Source organism: Chaetodon auriga, chromosome 4 (assembly GCF_051107435.1).
Source record: "Chaetodon auriga isolate fChaAug3 chromosome 4, fChaAug3.hap1, whole genome shotgun sequence".
NCBI classification, from domain to species: Eukaryota; Metazoa; Chordata; class Actinopteri; order Chaetodontiformes; family Chaetodontidae; genus Chaetodon; species Chaetodon auriga.
Genome location: NC_135077.1, coordinates 10,313,990 through 10,333,103, shown reverse-complemented (window position 1 = coordinate 10,333,103; position 19,114 = coordinate 10,313,990). Strand labels below are relative to the sequence as shown.

The following is a 19,114-nucleotide window of genomic DNA, read 5'->3' as shown; positions in this document are numbered from 1 at the left end:
CCGGGAAGCTCTGTCGCCTTCCTGAGGCCAGATAAATAAGGCATCAGGTGACCGGGACACTGCAGTGAGAATGAAAGTCCCCTTCCGAGGTCAAACTGTTGCTGTTTGACTGACGGCCAGTTGGAAACCTGCTGCTACCTTGAGGGAAAACGCAGTGCGTGTGTGTGTGTGTTTGTGTGTATGTGTGAAAGAGACAGAGTTGCCTGGACAGACGCAGTAGCAGACGTGCCCGCTCCCGTCTCTCTCTCTCTCTCTCTCTCTCTCTCTCTCTCTCTCTCCCTCTCTCTCTCTCTCTCTCTCTCTCTCTCTCTCTCTCACACACACACACACACTCTCACACACACACTCTCGGGAGCAGCGCTTTGACGCACCACGCAGAGTTGGATTATAGTATTGCGCGCTGGTCTTTCACGGGTTTTTTTTTTCCTCCCTTACATTGCCTACACCTTTGCCTCTGACTGGCAATTGATATATGATCGGAATCAATATCTCCACCACGGTGACCTCTGCTGAGCTTTTGGGAAAACCGAGCGCCGCCGCTGCTCCCTCTCCGGACGCGTGTTGTGAATTAATAACCAAGACAGCCTCACCTGGAGTGTGTGAGTGTGTGTATGTGTGTGCACTAAAGTGTGTGTGAGAGTGTGTTTCTCTGGATCAGATCAAGGATCGAGGTGTTTCACTGGCTTGGTTCCGCAGGCGCACGTATACATACACTGACACAACACACACCGGGGGGATTTGGGCACCGCATGCCGGGGACATGTGGAAGTTTGCGCCGCTGTAGCGCAGCCAGAGAGCCGGTCCATCGCCTCGTCGACCTCCCCTCTCCCTGCCCAGGGGGACCAAATTCCCGGTTCACAGCCTTCACACATCGAAACCCCTGTAAGAGGACCCAAATGTAAATTCAGAACGAGAAATTTCAGAAGCACACGTCTGAAAACGGAGGACAACGAAAAGCAGGACGGCATCCCGTTGCGTGCAGAGTTTGGTGAGCTCTTTCGGGGGATTTCAGGGCTTTTATTTTTGAACGCCCTTGTATTTTCTCAGTATTTTGTGGGTCTCATATTGGCCCCCCACTTGCCGCAGTGATGGTGGGAGCTGTGAGCCCCGTTGGCCCTGGCCGCTCCCCGGCGTCTGCGCCGGGGCTGCTGGCGGCTGTTCTGGTTCTGGTCCTGTCCAGCGGAGCGGACGGCCAGCCCTGCCCGGCCCAGTGCTCCTGCACCGGGACTACAGTGGACTGTCACGGCCAAGGGCTCCGCAGCGTGCCCAGGAACATACCCCGCAACGCAGAGAGACTGTAAGTACCGAAGCTTTAACAGCGCAGTTTGTGCTTTAATCTGCGCACAACATTTCTCAACAACACTTGACAGGGAACAAACCAGAATGTGATGCGTTTCATTGTGTGTCAGTGATGCTGATTAACAAGTGACCTTATCTTACTTATGGCATTTTTAATGGTATATTTAATAAAGCCGTGCTTCTCCTGAAGACTTTACGCCAATCTTATCACACTTTCAGGTATCTGATAACCTAAATGATATCGCCACCTGCGCTTTTATGACGATAGAGGCAAATGTTTCTGTTTTCTTAATTAACACTCTTGTTACATTTGTATATTCCGTCCTTTTAAACTGCATGTCGGTGGCGTTATTAGGGTTTTTGCCTGAGGGACCAGATCTTAATAGCGCAGGGCTTTCCATTTGAACTATACTCAAAAACTGCACCTCAGGATCTGTGCACGCTGCCAAGTCCAGTCCGTTTAAATTCTGGTTTGTCATGTAAACTGCAGAAACACTTATTGCTTGTGTTCCATGTGGGGAAGCGCTATTGCTGATCGCGGAGCTGAAGTTGGGGGCACTGCTGTGGTTGTGTTGGTGGTTTCGCACTGTTGCATTAGCGCAGCCTCCGTAGACCACATCGGTTTGTCTGGAGACCAGCAAGTTAATCAAAAACGGATTTGGACGAGTGGGCTTTGAGTTAAACAGGCCGTATTTTATTAGTCAGAGACCTCTTGAAGAAATCCATTCTCCGTTTCTCTGACGCTCAAATGACAATTCTGCAGTGGCCACGGCACACCAAGTTTCAACAAAGAAAAACCCCTTCAGCCGACCTGCTCACCTGCTCTGCCTTTGTTTTATTAACAGATCATATCTCATGTACTTACAGTCCCTTCTCCCCCCCCTTTCTCCGTTCAGGGATCTGAATGCAAACAACCTCACTAAAATCACCAAGGCGGATTTTGCAGGACTGAGACATCTGCGAGTGTTGTAAGTTTTCATCTATTTTATTTTCTCCTTTCTTTGTCTCTCCTCTTTTGCAAAACGCCAAATATATACATAAATAAATACATACTCTAACGCACAGCTCTGACAGGCTGGTGACAACTTTCTCCCCCAAAACGCAAACAACACACACACACACACACACACACACACACACACACACACACACACACACACACACTGAAGTGTTCCCAGTCCTGTCTCAGCATCAGACTCATCCAGCCCTGGAGCTGCCGCATGCAGCACTGCGTCTACAGCCGTGAGAAGCGGCGGTTTCATTGAGTCTTGACTCCGTGTGTGTGTCTAAACAGACTACCAGTGGCACCTGTTAATGCTGTCGTGTTAATCTGCCAGTGGAAGTGTCAGGAGGGGCTTATTTTAACCACCGGGCAACGGGGGAAAGAGATAGCGGTCATTAGGTGTAACCGCGGAGGGAGGAATGCAGCTGGAAGGGAGGGAGGAAGGAAAGGAAAGGATAGAGTCATGTAAGAACAGGTTTTCTTACCTGGGATGGATCCAGGTTAACAGTGGGACAAGGATAGCCTGCTCCCCTGTGTGTGTGTGTGTGCGCGCGCGTGTGTGTGCCTGTGTGCTATTCAGCTGCAAAAAGTGAATGGCAGGAAATACACATTGTTGGAATTCCTCCAGAGATTATGTCCTTAATTGAGTGTGTGTGTGTGTGTGTGTGTGTGTGTGTGTTCCACTCTTCATCTTCGCTGTTTCCTGTGTGTTTTCATTAGCAGATCTAAAACAGTTTTTTTTTTTTTTTAAAGCTCTCTTGGTAATCAATTCATCAATTCATTTTTGGAGCAAAACTGGTTAAAAAAAAAAATAAATAAAAATCTCTGCTCCAACATGTGTGTAATATACTTCTCTTTTTGGCATGTATGATTGCCAATTATATATCTTTGGGTTTTGGCCTGTTGGCTGGTCAAAACATGCATTTTGAAGCCATCTCTTCAGACACTCAGTCGTTATTTCTGACATTTGCACACAATTAAATGAGAAAAAAAAACTGGAAAAAAAAATCTGTGGCGCAAATATTAGCTGCAGCCCTAATTTCAATGCACAAACCTGTTATATCTGCTCATTCTGAGTGTCCATCCAGCCTGTAAAACTGTGTGTGTGTGCGTGTGTGTGTGTGTGTGTGTGTGTGTGTGTGTGTGTGTGGTTGCTTGGCTTGGTCAGCACAGTGCTCCTGCGGGAGTTGTGCTAGTGTAAGTGAATGAGTAGTCACAGCTATGTGGTTAGATAGAGAGTAAATTGGATGATAGATGAGTCGCTGTCCGACTGATGGGCCAGTTTTAAAGTCAATTCTGGGTCTCTATCGACCCGCCGCTGATTGTCCTCTCTCCCTCTCTTGCTGTTTCATCAGTCTATCACTTTCCGTCTCCACCAATCTGTTTTTCTTCTTCTTTTTTCACACCCACTGCTGCCTATCTTCCCCATCTCTCCCTCCCACTCCTCTCCAATGTCAAATCTCTTTGCCTCTCTTGTGCCCCGTCTCACCTCCTCTTCCTCCTCTCTCTCTTATCTGTGGCCCCATCGTTCTCCTTTTCTTTGGCCTCTCGCGGTGTCATCGAACAAATCGCTCTGTCAGCTCTCACACTCTCCATGTCTGTTTTTCTCCCTGTCTTCTGTCTTTCTGTCCAGTTTCTTATTGTCTCACTCTCTCCTGGTGTCTCTCCTTCAGGCAGCTAATGGAGAATAAAATCACCACCATCGAGAGAGGAGCCTTCCAGGACCTGAAGGAGCTGGAAAGACTGTGAGTAACAATTTGTAGTCGAAGCAGCCGCCATTTTATGCCTTGACACATTTTCTGTACAGATTCGTGTTTCAGGATCCTTGAAAACGTAAGCACACCAAGCAGACACACTCCTTTCATACATGTGGGAATGCACAGATAGTAAGGGGGCCTCTTTTGCAGGGGTGGGCGTCATAAAGGCCCTGACACACTGTGCCTTAACAGCGATGTTGCAGGCATATCTGTATTGAGGGACGTCAGATTGTGTTCTGAATACTTGGTGAATCGCTGTGGAGGCATGTTATCAACTTGTATCATCCATCTGCATTGATTGCAATGTCACATTGGCCGGTGTTTCATGGCTTTCTTTGATCGATTGGTTTGAATTTGGTCCTGAATTTCTGACAGTACCAGTATTTTGACCCAGGATGTCTTTGCTGATCGAGGCCCACAGTGGGCCTCTCTCACAGTGCAAATTAGGACGATTGATTTGGCTTTAAGACCAAAGATTTCATCGTGTCTCTCTCGTGTTTTTTGCTGTTTTGCACGGCTAGAAAATGCACAGAAAAAAACCTAAACACGTTTGTCTCTTAAAGGGTTTCAATTAGGTTGAGGCCTGGTGCTTTTGAGTCAAATCACATTTCTGCTCATCAAACTACTCAGAGACCCCGGCCCCCTCCTCCTCTTCCATCCATCTGTATGTCTCCATAAGCGTTTAACCTGACCGTCATGACATGCAGCTGCCGTTGTCTCAGTCCAAGAGGAAAATTTTGAAAATGAGCCACAGGGCAGCGATTGATGATCAGCCAAAGGTTGTTATGGCGCTGGCCTGGAATCACTGGTATTCAGCATCCAACCCTAAGGCAGTTATGGCATAATTAAGTCCTGGTAGTGTGTGAGAGAGCAAGACAGAAGGGGGATGTGGACCCCTGACTGATGATATGTCCATTGTGGCGACTGTCGACTTTGCTTGATGTGGGAGCTGTCCATATACGTGGGTGTGTGTGTGTTATGTGGCCTGACTGCCAGCCAATGACACACTGGAATGCAGCAGACTGTGACAGAGTCTGAGCAGGTTTAGACACAAGCTTTTAATTAAAGACACATAAAAATCCTCACCGCTTACGCACACATTTTCAAAAACACAGACATACCTGCATACACACAGAGATATCCACCTGTACACATACACAGACGCACATACGCTACACAATCAGATGTAGGTGGTTGATCTTTTTGATAGCTGTTTTGGATAAATTCCCCAGGAGTCGTCGGGATGAAAAGGATGAAATATCGTGATTCCCCGGCTGCTCTTGTCTCGGGCGTGTCGTGCCTGCGTTTCCTCCGCTCTCTGCTGCACTATGGCTGCTCTTTGTTGACAGAGAGAGAAGCTCTGTGGACCACTATAGGGAAGCTGTTAGTGTTTCTCATGCAACCAACGGTGGGGTCTGTGTGGGTAAGCAGATCTGGGAATTCCTGCCCAGAGCTGCAGACAAAGAGGGCAATATTTAACTGCGTATGGTCCGACTTTGACCGTAAACTACTCCATACAAAGAGATGGTATATGCTGGTTAATACGCTCTTTAACGTGCATGTGAGCAAAACAGGTTTCAGCACACATTTGCAAATGCAATATAGCCAAGTCCACAGGAATGGCAAATAAAGTCTGTTTCGCTCTGTCTTGTGTCTGATTGCAACGAACACCTTTGACAGCAGCTTACTTTCTGACACAACATGGCTGTTTTCTGTTGTCCTCGTGAGGGTTTTCTCAACTGTAATTCAGCGTCTCTGGCGTGGCATGTTCACAAACACAAAGATGGAGTCAGTCATCAATGCCCCCCCGCGGTCGCCGGACAAAAGCACGTCTCTGGAGTCTGGAGTCTGGTGGCTCATTTCAAAGGACCCTGTCCTCTGGGGGGCTAGAGGGGGCCTGCTGGGCACCACTGCCCAGAGGAGAGGGCCCTAAGCTGGGCTGACGGATCCACAGTGACTGCCCCCCACAGGGGTGGAAAACGGTTCCCCTTCTCATCCCCTTTTTTTTTTTGCGACAGGCCCTGCAGGGATGGGCAGGGTGGGGTCAGGTGTGGGGCAGTAGCTGGGGGGCATGGAGGAGGGGTAGGTGGTCCAACGAGGTGTGGAGGAGATTGGCATGTCACAACACACACGTGCACGCACACAAACACAAGCATGGGTATGGTTACACTCATGCATGCGCATTAACTTCCGCAAGGCTGCTCCGTCAGTACTGGTTTTATCTTGATTTTGCCCCCACCTCTTACGCCCACTCACACCTTCTTCCATTCAGTCTTTAACCTCTCCTCATGTTTTTCATCCATACCCACCCACCTCGTTCTCTCTCTCCCTCTATTGTCCCGTGCATACAGGAATGTTGTACATCCTTCCCTCCCTGTCTCGGTGGATGAAGAATAGGACAGAGAGGAGTTTCTGATCCTCTTATTTGACTGGTTTACAGCCCCTGTCCAATTCAAAGTCTGTGAGATAACAGCCACAGATATGCAGAGAGGAACAAAACAGTAATTACAGGCATTGAGACAATGATTTTAGAGAGCAGCGTTGAGATAAAGCCTCAGATCATTAGCCTGTAATTGAGTGATCACATTGTCAGAGATAATTTTAACAGTGATGAATAATTGTAAAACTGATTACAGGTAGCGATATGTGTGTATCAACAATGGTTTCAAACTAGATAATTAAAGCTCAAACTAAGCAGTGGACCAGCAGAAGGTAATTGTAATGGTGATCTCGCATAGCAGAATATGGATGTCAAAGAAAAGCACTGGATTAGTGCTGAATGATTAGCTCTAAAGCCGCTGAGCGATAACGCTCTCGATGATCATTTCAGGGAAACGTTTCAAATGCTTTCTTCTTTTTTTTTTATTATTCTTTCATTTTTATTGAGCAGCAGAGCTTGAAATGATCTGCTCTGTGAAGACACACACAAAAAAAGCCATTTTCACGACAGCAGTTGTGTCTGAAAAGTAATTTGTGATAGATTTTCCTGGGTCCCTGCCTGTCTGTGCTGCACTCTGTGGCAGCCAACATTTGTTATATTTGTTGGTAAACGCCGGTTGGAAGCAGAGTCCAGGGCAAAGCTCTTCAAAACTGCTGGATGTGAAGGATTTTTGGGTGAGAGTGAAGGAATTTGCAGGTCAGGGGAGAAGACTGGATTTCTGCTTTGCTGTTTTTCCAGGGCAGACATGGTACCTGTCATTAGGGTTTAAAACCAGCTCAGTGTGTAAATCTTTGGTGGACGATGGCTCACTTCAGATGAACTAACTGTGACTCCAATACAGGACATGTTGGAGTGGATACACTCACATAAACACACACACTCAGTCTCTGGTCAGTTTGAAGTGGTGTCGGAGTAAAGACGGTTTCTCTGGGTCATGGGAATGTCCCCGAGGTTTCAGTTATAACTATGGTAACAACAGAGTTTGTGTATGTGTGTGTCTGCCCGTGTATTTCTCACATTGTGGGGACATAAATCAGCGTACTCAGTCACATTGTGGGGACTCGTCTTCCTTGTGGGAACAAAACGCAAGTCTCCCTAATGTAAATCATTAAAATTTCGGAAGAAGGCTTGGGTTAAAGTTAGAGTAAGGTTAGGTTGAGGTGGGGGTCATGGTTATGGTAAGTCTCCAGGAAAGTCTATGTAATATCCCCAGAAGTGATGGAAATGCGCCTGTTTATGTGTTTGTGTGTGTGTGTGTGAGACAGATTGTCAGTGTGAAAAGTGTATTATGGCAGCAGTGGCATCGCTGGAGTAATAATTGGTTTCTGAGGTGGTTTGTTATTTCCTTCCCAGCCAGAGTGTGCAAGTCTGTAGTGCTACACATCTACAAGCCTCTGAGGTGTTAGGACTGTGTGTGTGTGTGTGTGTGTGTGTACGCATGCATGTATGTATAAAGATTTGGCACACTGTATGTGTTTGTGGGACTCTGTGTGTGTGTGTGTGTGTGTGTGTGTGTGTGTGTGTGTGTGTGTTTAGGCTACTGTGTGGTTTGTGGCCCTCTAGCATCTGTTTATGACTGCAGGGATTATCACCATGCGGCAGTGTGACATTAGCTCGTTGGAGTGACTCTCGCACCTCAGACTGCTCACTACTCAATCCTCGTTCACTTCCAGCCAGACTTTGACTAATGAAACGCGACTGTGGAAGCACTTCAAGGGTGTTTATGTGCATGCGCTTGCACACATGTTTGTATTTCTATTCTTGTGAGGACACGCATTGACATAATGCATTCCCTAGCCCCTTACCCTAAACTTAACCACCACAACTAAATGCTTAACCCCAAACCTGATCCTAACCCTAGCATAAACCCGAGTCTAACTTAACCCTTAAAACCAAGTCTGAACCCTGAGATAGCCCTTGGAAAGTCTGTCGGAAAGTGAAGGCCGACCAAAATGTACTTGCTGCCAAAGCCTAAAACTCAAATTGGTTCCAACAAACATAGCTATACAAGTACACACACACGGATACATTCCTTCTGGTCCAGTAAAAAAAACACTAAACCGCTCCAGGCAACTAAATTATTTGAGTCAGAAGCAGTCAGTGCTCTTAGATGGACAGATAGAGGTGTTCAGTACATGTATGAGCGAACCGATAACTCAGCTGAATCTTCAGGCTTTTCTTCATTTCTGACATTTTAAGCATGAAATGATTAATTGAAGAAAGAATCAATAGATCAGTGGAAGTCTAGCGGCTGAAGGATTGACTTGCAGCTTCTTGAGCTGTCGCATTTGCAGAGGAAGCTGCGAAATGAGTGCTGTCTCGCTGTCCCTCAGAGGGAATAAAAGACACATCTGCCTCCAGTTTACTCCATGTCCTCTGTGTTGCATTGACAGAGTGAAAGCATGAAAACAATGCAGTGAACATGACAAGGCCCATTCATAAAATCCATGAATAATCCAGTTTTCTCATGTTACATTCATGACCTAACCTGAGCAAGATATGATGGTTCAGGCGCTAACATGATAGAATCATGGTACAGAATCAGTTTGAAACGATCAGACTCAAACTATGAGCACAACAGTTGAGAGCATTTAAATCCGCAACACCTCAGAGGAACCAGACTGGTTTTGATCGTCCACCATCTTTACTTCATTCTCTCAGTCTCCTAGTCTGACAGCATTGCGTCTATTTTGAGAGGATGAGCTCATACCCCCTCTCTGTCCTCCTTCCTCCTCCCCACCTCCAGCACCAGCCAGTGCACTCACCCAGGGGAGGTCTAGCCCACTAACGGGTGCTCATGGCTGGGCAGGACCTGCAGGAGGAGTGGGCCTCTCCGCGGGACCACGTGGGGCTCTTAACCGCCAGAGCCCGGCGTTAACGGAAGAGGAGTGAATAATTTAGAAACATCATTTCTGCGGGATGTTAAATATTTAAGCAACTTCTGATGTAACTGTGGGGTGCGAATGTGCGTGCGTGTGCGCGTTCGTATATTTGCCCGCTTGTGGGTGGAAGACGGACACAGAAGGGGTGACGTTATTTCAGGAGAGTCCACAGCGGCTTATAGTGGAGCTAAAAGAGGTGAAAGACGAGGGTTAAGAGGAAGAAGTCATTGAGAGACTTTAGGAGTTTTGAATGGAGTTGGTGACAATTTCGAAGTGTTTGTTTGAGTAAAAGTCTTCTGGGATTAATATGTGTTTGTGTGTAAATCATGCAAACTGTGGATTATTCATCAGGGTTTTTGCACTTTTCTTATTAGTTTGAAGTCATTCTTTCTCCACTCTGCCTCCACCGCTCATGTTCTTCCTCCCGCTCTTCATTCTCCTCCAGTAGCAGCCAGCACAGCATCCGTCGCTGGGCCTGTCAATGTGTGTGTCTGTGTGTGTGTGCGTGCGTGTGTGTGTGTGTGTGTGTGTGTGTCAGGGTTAAACTGTTTCAGCAGCCTGTCTCTCTTTGTGTCACTCAGTTGCCTCGCTCTCCTCTGACTCACATCAAGGCACAATCACACACACCAACACACAGCGGCACACAAACCTCTTCACTCCACTCAACCAGGGTTAAATGATCGCACCCAGATTATTAAACTCACCCGAGTTCTCTCAACTCCTCTGTTTGTGTGTGTGTGCGTGTGTGTTTGTGCGTGTGATGACGGGTTGTTGTGAGTTCTTCCCCTGTGAGGGCCTTGTTTACTCAGTGGGGTCCTTTTCACACATTCGGTAGTCCGGCCAGACTGCCTGTTTGTTTTTCCCACATCATCTCCTCTCCTCCGCCTTTGTGGTAAAAAAAAAAAAAAGCCCCCCCCCCTTCATCCAAACCCCTTCTCTCATCTTCCTCCCCCTGCCTTCCCTTCTCCTTCTCGAGTTCACTGTTTGTCTGGCAGCCATGTTGCACCCCTTAAATCAGGGGTAACCCGGAGTCTGTTTTTTTGCGTATGTGTCCATGAACATGTGTGTGCGTGTTCTTTTTTTTTTTTTTTTTAATTAAAGTATCTCCATCAATCTCCTTATTCTTTCATACTTCCTCTCACTGCACTGGATTGTATTGCAATCAAAATAGCGTAGCATAATTTGATATGATGATCGGGAAACACAAATCTCACTTTAAAAGGCTAATTATACACACATGTAACCGCTTCGCCCACACTGTCTGGAAGGGTCTAGGTAAAGCTTATTCCCTAATTTATGCTGTGTTTTTCCAGGCGCCTGAATCGGAATAATCTGGCCGTCTTCCCTGAGCTCCTTTTCCTGGGAACGACGAAGCTCTACAGACTGTAAGTCCCATTTTCATTTCTCTTTTCTGATCCGTCATTCAATTTCTCTGCTTTGGGAACCGAAATATTGTTCATTTTCTCATGTGTTCTGCAAAGAAGGCCTAAGATCAATTGTTGCAATGCTGTGTGTGTGTGTGTGTGTGTGTGTGTGTGTGTGTGTGTGTGTGTGTGTGTGTGTGTGCGTCACCCCAAGCTCATACAGGTCATCGGTTATGACTTAAAATGATGTGAACTATGTTACAGACGTCGTAAAGAAGAGAAAAAAAAATGATGCAGCTGTGGTGTTTCACTGGGATGAAGCAGCTTTTACATGGGCCTCTCCATAGAAGCCAGTTCAGTAGCTAATGGAGATTAGCACTGAAACAGCTGCTGCCCACTGGGAGAGATATATGTGTGTGTGTGTGTGTGCGTGTGTGAGGATGGAGAGGAGAAATTGAGCAAGACAGACCGAGGGAGGTATAAGCGGCGAAACACAGAAACAGGTTTCTCTTCTAAAGTTACGCTCTGTGTTCCACAGTTAGTTTCACTTACAGAACATAAATGTTCAAACCAGTGAACCGCTGTTTGTTGTCATCAAGCACCTTCCTCCCTTCACTCACAGCCTGATCGTCTGTACTGTAAACCAAGCTGTGGATTTCCAGTACTGTAGGGCTGGGCTGCAACGCTGCTGAAACTGTGGGAACTAACTTCCCGTCATGGTCATTTGCGGTCTCGGGGAATAATTATGGTTGCTTATATTTATATGTGCGGCTGAATATATTTATCTAAAACAATATTGAAATGCTCAGATGATTCAGAGAGTGTGTGAAAGTTGTTTATGTTCTGCGGCCGCTACGGTGGTTGGCTGGGCTTGACCTGTCGTGTCTAAGGGTGTGTGTCTGCATGTGCATCTGTCTTTCTGCAAGTGTGTGTGTGTGTGTGTGTGTGTGTGTGTGTGTGTGTGTGTGTGTGTGTGCCTGTGTGAGTTTCTCAAGGCCGAGAGTTGGCATATTGCTCAGCGTGTGGGCCGAGGTAAAAATACAACTCGGATATACTCCTCTCTACTCTGTTGTTGCAGACAAGCGGCCTCTGTGTGTGTGTGTGTGTGTGTGTTGTGTGCGTGTGTGTGAGCATCAGCTCTATCTGTAAGGTGTATCTGTTTAGCAGAGGGTCCCTTGTTGGCTGCACCAGCACACTTCATTCAACAATATGGTATGAAATTAGATCCACAGACAAAGAAAGAAAACTCTGAGAATCAACAGAAAGTTGCGAAGTGACCGGATTGAATTTCTGGGGCTGTCGCAGCCACAAAGCTTCGAGCAGATTTGTCAGACGTATGGAAGCCGTTCAAGACGAACGACGACCACGGAGGCGAAGCCAGCAGTATTTAAGGGCTGTTTGGTCAATATTAAATCTTATGTCTCCTTCTGCACCCCCTACAGTGTATTTTTATTTTTAGAAAACACAACAAGAAACCCTTGAGAACCTCTGAAGTGGAATCTTGTTAAGTTTTATATAGAGGTCAGGAGGCATGTGCGAACTTGGCCGACGTCGGTTCTTGCGACAGTACGGCTATAAATGAACACTTGCTCAACCTGCTATTATGAAAATTATGTTTTCACTTTTTTGGGGCTTGGAAAATCTGTGTATGTATGTGTGCGTCTGTGTATGAGAGTATTTACTGGATGTGTTTAACCTTTGCTCAGAACCGTGGTTTAGAGCTTTGACGGCTAAATTCAACCGGGCTGAGGTCAGGTGTGAGATATATTTAGAGAAAACGTGAGAAAACACAGATTTCTGCCTGCAGTGTGTTTACCTGCAGCATTTGGTTTCAAACCAGGAAGTGTGACATACTTACTGCAGGTTCAAGGCTCTAACACTGGCGAGCTGGGACTGCATCCTGCATGTGTCGAGAAAACCCAAAAACTCTCAGATTAGGAAAAAGTCACAGGGTTGAACAAGACAACACGGCCGATCTTGAGCTTTAGCTCAGTGTTGATTTTCTTCAAAATGAACCAAAATCCCAATCTTTTAGTTTAGTTTAGCTCAGTTCAGTTCATTTGATATTATGAAAATGAGAGCATGACGTCACACATAACCACAGAAATGTGAAGGAAAACACGGTAAAGGCCAGATCTGTTCCCAAAATGACTCCTCATTTACTACAGTGCACTATATCTCCATCCACCATTTTATTTGAGTATGAAGTGTCAGCGGCACAAGCACTACTTTCTTCTTACCTCTCACAGTGCAATATGATGCATTTAATAGATGTGAAAATTAATTTCCTGTGACTGTACACCTGTTCTTGATGACGCAACATGTCAGTGACTCATAACTGTCTGAAACCTCAATTTATTGCTCACGACAGAGTAAATTATTCAGCAGTGAATGAGTGAACAGGGGAGTGATTTCAGACACAGCTCGAGACAGGTGATCGGATGACATCATACATCGCCATGATAAACCAATACAATAGCTAACTACACTCAGTTGCCAGTTTATTAGGTACACCTAGCTAAAACTAATGCAGACTGATAGAACAGTTCTGCATTAAGTCCTGCCTTTATGAAGCTATATATAGGTGTATATATTTTATAGGTATGCACATATATCTGTCTATCTATCTATCTATATAGGCTTTAAAATACAAAGCAGCACCTACTGGAGCTACTGTGCTGGACACAAATGTAACAAACTTTCTGATAATCATAACTGAACTTCCAGTTTAGTAAGCTTTAAATCAGTATCTTGTTTTGTCTGCTGTACTTTCCATTTGGCTCTATTTATGTGTTTTGCTCCTATACTGTCACTGTATTCGAACGTGTCTGCAAAAGGCTTTCCTTTCTTTTGTTCTATTCATTTTCTTGCCTGGTGTCTACGTGGCTTTCATGCCTTTGTGAGCAGTCAGCCGCTTTAGTATTTTGCAAAAGGTGAACAAATACCGTACGTCTGTGCAGTGTTTCCTCTCCTCTCTTCTCCCTTTTCCCTGCCAGCCCTCTCTCTCTTCCCTCTTCGCTGGACAGAAATCAGATGAAAGCGGGAGAGATGAAAGAAGGGTTGATGAAGGGATGGGGTGATGGGAGGATAAGAGAATGGGTCACTGCTGCTGCAGCTGAAAAGTCTGGTTATGCTTCACTATGAGGTTAGATTTATGGCCCAGTGTTGGTTTATGTGTGGGTGTGCGTGTGTTATTTTGCTGCTTGGTCCTTTCTGGCAAACGTCCCTCAGCAGCAGTTTTCCAGGTGACTTTATCACTTTCGGTGTGTTTCGACGTGCTTTGTTAATTTGGCAAAGAAAGCTAGCCTCAGTCCGTCATCATCATCCTACGGAGAAGGAGAGTCGACATGGGGGAGTTGAGGAAGAGTTGAATGAGTCAACTTCAGGCCTCTCTCTTTCTCTGTCTCTCTCACACACACACACACATTAAATCTGAGTTAAATCAGAATGGGGTTTGAATTAATGAGTTGATGAGGCTTCGTTTTTACTGTGTGTGTGTGTGTGTTTATGTGCGTGTAATAGTCCCTAATCCTTTGCTAAACGGTGCCCTGATGAGGCTTTACCAGGCAGCATTGTTGCTTAGCAGCCTCGAAGGTTGTGGCTTTGTCTTCTGTGAGAGCTTAACCCTGCCGCACACACACACACACACACACACATGCGTACCACCTCGGCCGAGACGACAGGCGCAGCACAATGTGTCATAGGAGCGCAGAAGATGTGGGCTTTCCCAGCGTGTCGACAGTTAACCGACACAGAGGGAGGAGGACGAGGAGGAGAAAGGAAAAGGAAGAGAGGGGTCAGAGGTAGAGAAAATGAAATTTTCTCTGAGTAAATAATGCTTTTTAATTAAGACAGAGAGTGCTGGGCGTTTTTAGTTGCCACAGTGACGACGACCTCTGGGTCCCACAAAGGTCAAAGGTGAAGAATTTTCCAGTCAGGAGATCTAAGCAGGAGGTGATCTATGGGAGGGAGGAGGGGGAAATCTCCTCCCTCTCATTAACAGGAATCATGACAGATTTAACTTGTAACAGCTGCTATTTGTAGGGAGATTTTTTTTTTGTTCTGACATCAAATTATTGTAGTATTTAGGACAATTTGGTCTCGATCAGGGTCGTCACACAACACTTTACAAGGAACATGTGAATGAGACAAATGGAATACATGAAATACTTCCAGTCACATGTACACAGAGGTTCACTGAGCAGTAAGTCATTACATTGTTTACTATAATGGAGAGGCAACCAATAAGGTGTCACCTACATCCATTCAACAGAGAACGCAACCTTCTGGAAATGACCGGTGTAACGTGCTAATTTGTTATGTTTTTAGGTAAATGTGTTCGCTACTAGGATGATTCAGTTCAGTGCTCATTTTTGGACGTTGTCGATACATTGATTAAAAAAACATTGATTAAAAAAAAAAATGTACATTTGGCAGCATTATGCTCCTCTCAAAATGTATTTGCGTGTCCAAATTTGCTGCATATAAACATAACTCTGAGGAGATACAGTTGGTCAGTATAGCATATTGATGGTGGTGAATAATGCTGGATGTAAAAATGTGCTTTTCAGTCGTGGTATACTTCAAAAATCACTATTCAAAAAAACACAAATTAAATGCTTTCTCTACTGGCTGATGTGTGCAGCTAGATGCCTTTTTTCTTTTACTTTGCATTTCAGACAAATTCAGATATTCTTTGTAAAGGGTTGAATGACGAAACTGATGAAGACCAAAACTTATCAGTCTCACGATGAAGGCAGTCTCAATACTACAATTACAAGAAAGTCCTGCGTGAACTTTTGGTTGCAGTCTCCATGCCAGAACCCATACTGTCAATTTTTGTAATGATCTTTTTTTGGGCCATACTCTCCTATCCCTCGTGATATTCCAGGGCAGAGAAACAGCACAAACAAAAACTCTTCTTCTTGTTATTCCAGCGTATGTTGAAGGGGATTATCTGGGCTTGGGATGCAGCCTTTAAAAAGATCAGTATCTGCTGGCAGCAAGGTTAGTTGCAATATTTTGGATGAGAAGATACTCGGCCACTGACTTTGTGTACATAGCATATGCAAATATCTGCCATTATGTCTGTCCAAGGAAATGAAGTTAAGTCTTTGCAGCCCGAGGCGTCTGTGGATGGGCCTCTCTCTCTCTCTCTCTCCCCCATCCCCTCTCCCTGTCTGTTCCTCTCTCTCTCTCTTCCTTTCTCTCTATCTAACAAACACAGACACTGGCACAAACACACCGCTTTACCATTCAGCAATATTTCCTGCCCCCTCCTGTTTCTCTGAATGCACTTTAACAGATATAAAAACCCTCACACACACATGCACATCAGTGCACACATACACACAAGAAAATAGCTCTTTTCAGCATATACAAAGACATATTGTCCAAGAAATGTTTTCATTGGAACTCTTGGATCACGCAGATTGTGTCCAGCCAAACAGGAAAAAGCGAATGGCGTTTTTATTTTTCTTTCTTGTGGTGGAGTTTGTGTGTTTTCAGATATTTCCATGTCATCTGTGTACACATTATGAATCACTTTGAGTGCGAACAGCTACAACAGTGTGTTGAGGTGTTGAGTGTCAGTGACTCACTCGCTTGCCATCGTATGAATCACATGACCGCCTATTTGAATTGCTCAAGGCCACTCATTCCTAAGAAGTGATTTGGCCATTCAGATCCCAACACAATGCTGTAATTCATTCTCAAGTGATTCGGAGAGGGCTTGCCAAAAGCCGAACTGGCATTATTCAGAGGGCACCAGTACAAAAGATTATGCTATACAGACAGAATGTAAAGATATGAAACGCCCTGCTTGACTTTTACCACGGCTAGAGCTAACTTGTTTCTGAGCTGAGCCGGGAAAGTGTGTGTGTCTGTGTGTGTGTGTGTGTGTGTGTGTATGGATTTTGCTGAGGCGCTCCACGCTGCTTTATTTATTTATTTATTTTACTTTAACTTGACTGATCTATTCTAACTTACAGTTATACATAGACGAGTAGAATAACACACAACTGTAGCAAAGGAAGACAGCATCTCAGACTGTAACCATATAATATTATCAACAGTGCAGTGTAGACCTGCTCTGCATGAAAAGCACACTCAGGCAGCTGCCTTCTGTTATGGTTTGGTGCTATAGAAATAACATCGACTTGACTTGACATTATATACACTTGGTTGCCAGTTTATTAGGTAGCTTAACCATAGACTATGTAAAACATGGACGCAGTTCCCATGTGCCATTGTGAGGCTCAGTGTAAGCTGTCGCCATCTTCTTCTAACTCCTGGCTCATCCAAAAATGGACAAAGAGGTGGAGTGTGGCTGGAGCTGACGTGGGCCAAATGAAGCCTGTTTGCTGAAACGTAGCAGTTAGCTGTCATACCCGTAATCATGCATAATTCTAAGCCTTGATATAATTTAAACGAGTGAGTTATATAAAAATTTACCCCTTAAAGTTGTCAAGAAATTAGCTATAGAGTCCAAAACCTTAATTTGTATCAACCTGTTTATTTCTGCTGTGAAGTATTTTAATATGGGGGTCTATGGGGATTAACTCACGTTTGAAGCTCCAGTGTTGATATGAGGAACTGCACTTTTTGGCACCAGCGCTCTGGCTTCATTTTTCAGCTCCGGAGGCTGCGGCTTGGCTAAAACTAATGCAATAAATCCTCCTGTCATGGAGGTTAAAATGTTTGCTTTTTGTTTACGCTGTTACACAGAGGTGTTGATTAGTTTGCATGATTATTTTGGAAGCTCTAGTTTCAGATGCTTTTGAATTGTGTCGTTTCGAGGTCTTTGTAATATTGTCCTCCCAGTTTTAATCAAAGGATGGATTTCAACTTATATAAGGAGTCTGAAGTCCAGCCTCCATTCTCCGCGCTGAACAAAGACTTCAGACATATCACAGCTGTGCTTTGACAAAAACATTGTCAACATGATATAAAAAAGAACATTAAATCATAAACTCTTATTTATTCAAGGGGGAAACATAAATATACTCCCACATAAATCTTTGCTGTCTTTCTTTTGTTCTTCGCTCCAAGTTAAGGATGTTCCCCTCCATTTGTTTGTACTAGAACTAACTCACTTTGTTGTACATTGTCAACAAAGTTGAATCTAATCTGATGTCATCTTTGGAAAGTGAGATTCTTTTGTGAAGGAAACAAACTCTTAATATTTACCATACATGACTTTAAAGGTGGTGCCATCCTGCCTAACTCTTGGGCACATATTAATGGATATATTTTACAAACTCTGTCATTTTTGTGGCTATTGCAGTGAATATGAATTGGCTGTAACTCAACTTTTAAACTGATAAAAACACCTAAACAAAAAAAATACTTCATACATGTTTAAAAATGAAATGCTTTCAAAATGCTACTGATAAACGGTTCTTTCAGTTTCAGTGTTCCCTCTAAACCTACAAGCTAAAAACCTCACGAACATTTCACAGTGTCTCTTGTTTGATATTGCAAATGCACGTTTCACATGTTGCTCAGTTTGGTTTTCCGAATGCAGCTCAATTAATCACCTGTCGCCCAGGGTGTGTGAGTGTCAGAGGTCAGAGCTCACAGGTGAAAGGTCAGGGAGCATCAGAGTCAGCCAATGAGATGTCCAGGATAATGGACATGCCAGCAGTGACGCGCTGCTCTGCCCATCAGATTACAGAAAGAGCGAGAGTTACGCCTGGAAAAACGAGACAGGGAGCGAGAGAGGAGGGGCGGATACGGGCAGAATGAATGAAGGGTATTTAAAGGAAAGATTAGAGATGTGTTTGCTCTCTTAAATGGTGTGGAAAAAAAAGGAGGAATTTACTGAGGTGAAGACAGAAGTGTTTTCTTCGTCGTGAGCTAGCTGTGAAAGGAGAGGGGAGAAAAAAAAAAAGCAAAGCAGTGGTAGAAAGAGAGCGACAGAGAAAGTAAAGAAAAGAGGAGAGTTACGGAGGAGAGTCATGTGGAAAGGAGAGGAGAGGAGAGGTATGTCAGTGCTTACTGTAGATGGCAGGTAGCCTGAAGCCTGGAGCCAGCATGTCTGTCAGAAAGAAGTGCTCAGGTGTGTGTGTGTGTGTGTGTGTGTGTGTATGTACTGTAACCTGAGTGTGGATTATTGGGGGGGGGGGGTTACATACCTATCCAACGCCAGGAAGAGCTTACCTGGAAGCAGGTAGTTACGATAGCAGCGTGTGTGTGAATCCGTGTGTGTGCGTGTGAGGTCTTCTCGATCATCAAAGCGTTTCCTCGCCTTGCTTGTGTGTGATTAAGGGTCACCGTGTGCGGTAATACCTCCCAACAAAGCAGCTAAGTCATCCTGCATCCTCTCCACTTCCCTCGTGTCTTTGTAAGTCTACTTCCTCTCCTCATCT

General features: G+C 45.0%; 1 protein-coding gene across 5 annotated transcripts in view; it reads left to right on the top strand.

Moving 5' to 3' along the window:
• Positions 1-363: 363 nt before the first annotated feature.
• The window catches only part of slit2 (slit homolog 2 (Drosophila)), an 89,819-nt gene continuing 71,068 nt past the window's right edge, over positions 364-19,114 (top strand). For all 5 annotated transcript variants that reach the window (XM_076728525.1, XM_076728523.1, XM_076728524.1 and 2 more), the window contains exons 1-4: positions 364-1,297; positions 2,196-2,267; positions 3,976-4,047; positions 10,695-10,766. In XM_076728525.1, the coding sequence (XP_076584640.1) occupies positions 1,089-1,297; positions 2,196-2,267; positions 3,976-4,047; positions 10,695-10,766 (425 nt within the window). In that variant the 5' untranslated portion in view covers positions 364-1,088. The remainder of the gene's footprint in view (positions 1,298-2,195; positions 2,268-3,975; positions 4,048-10,694; positions 10,767-19,114) is intronic.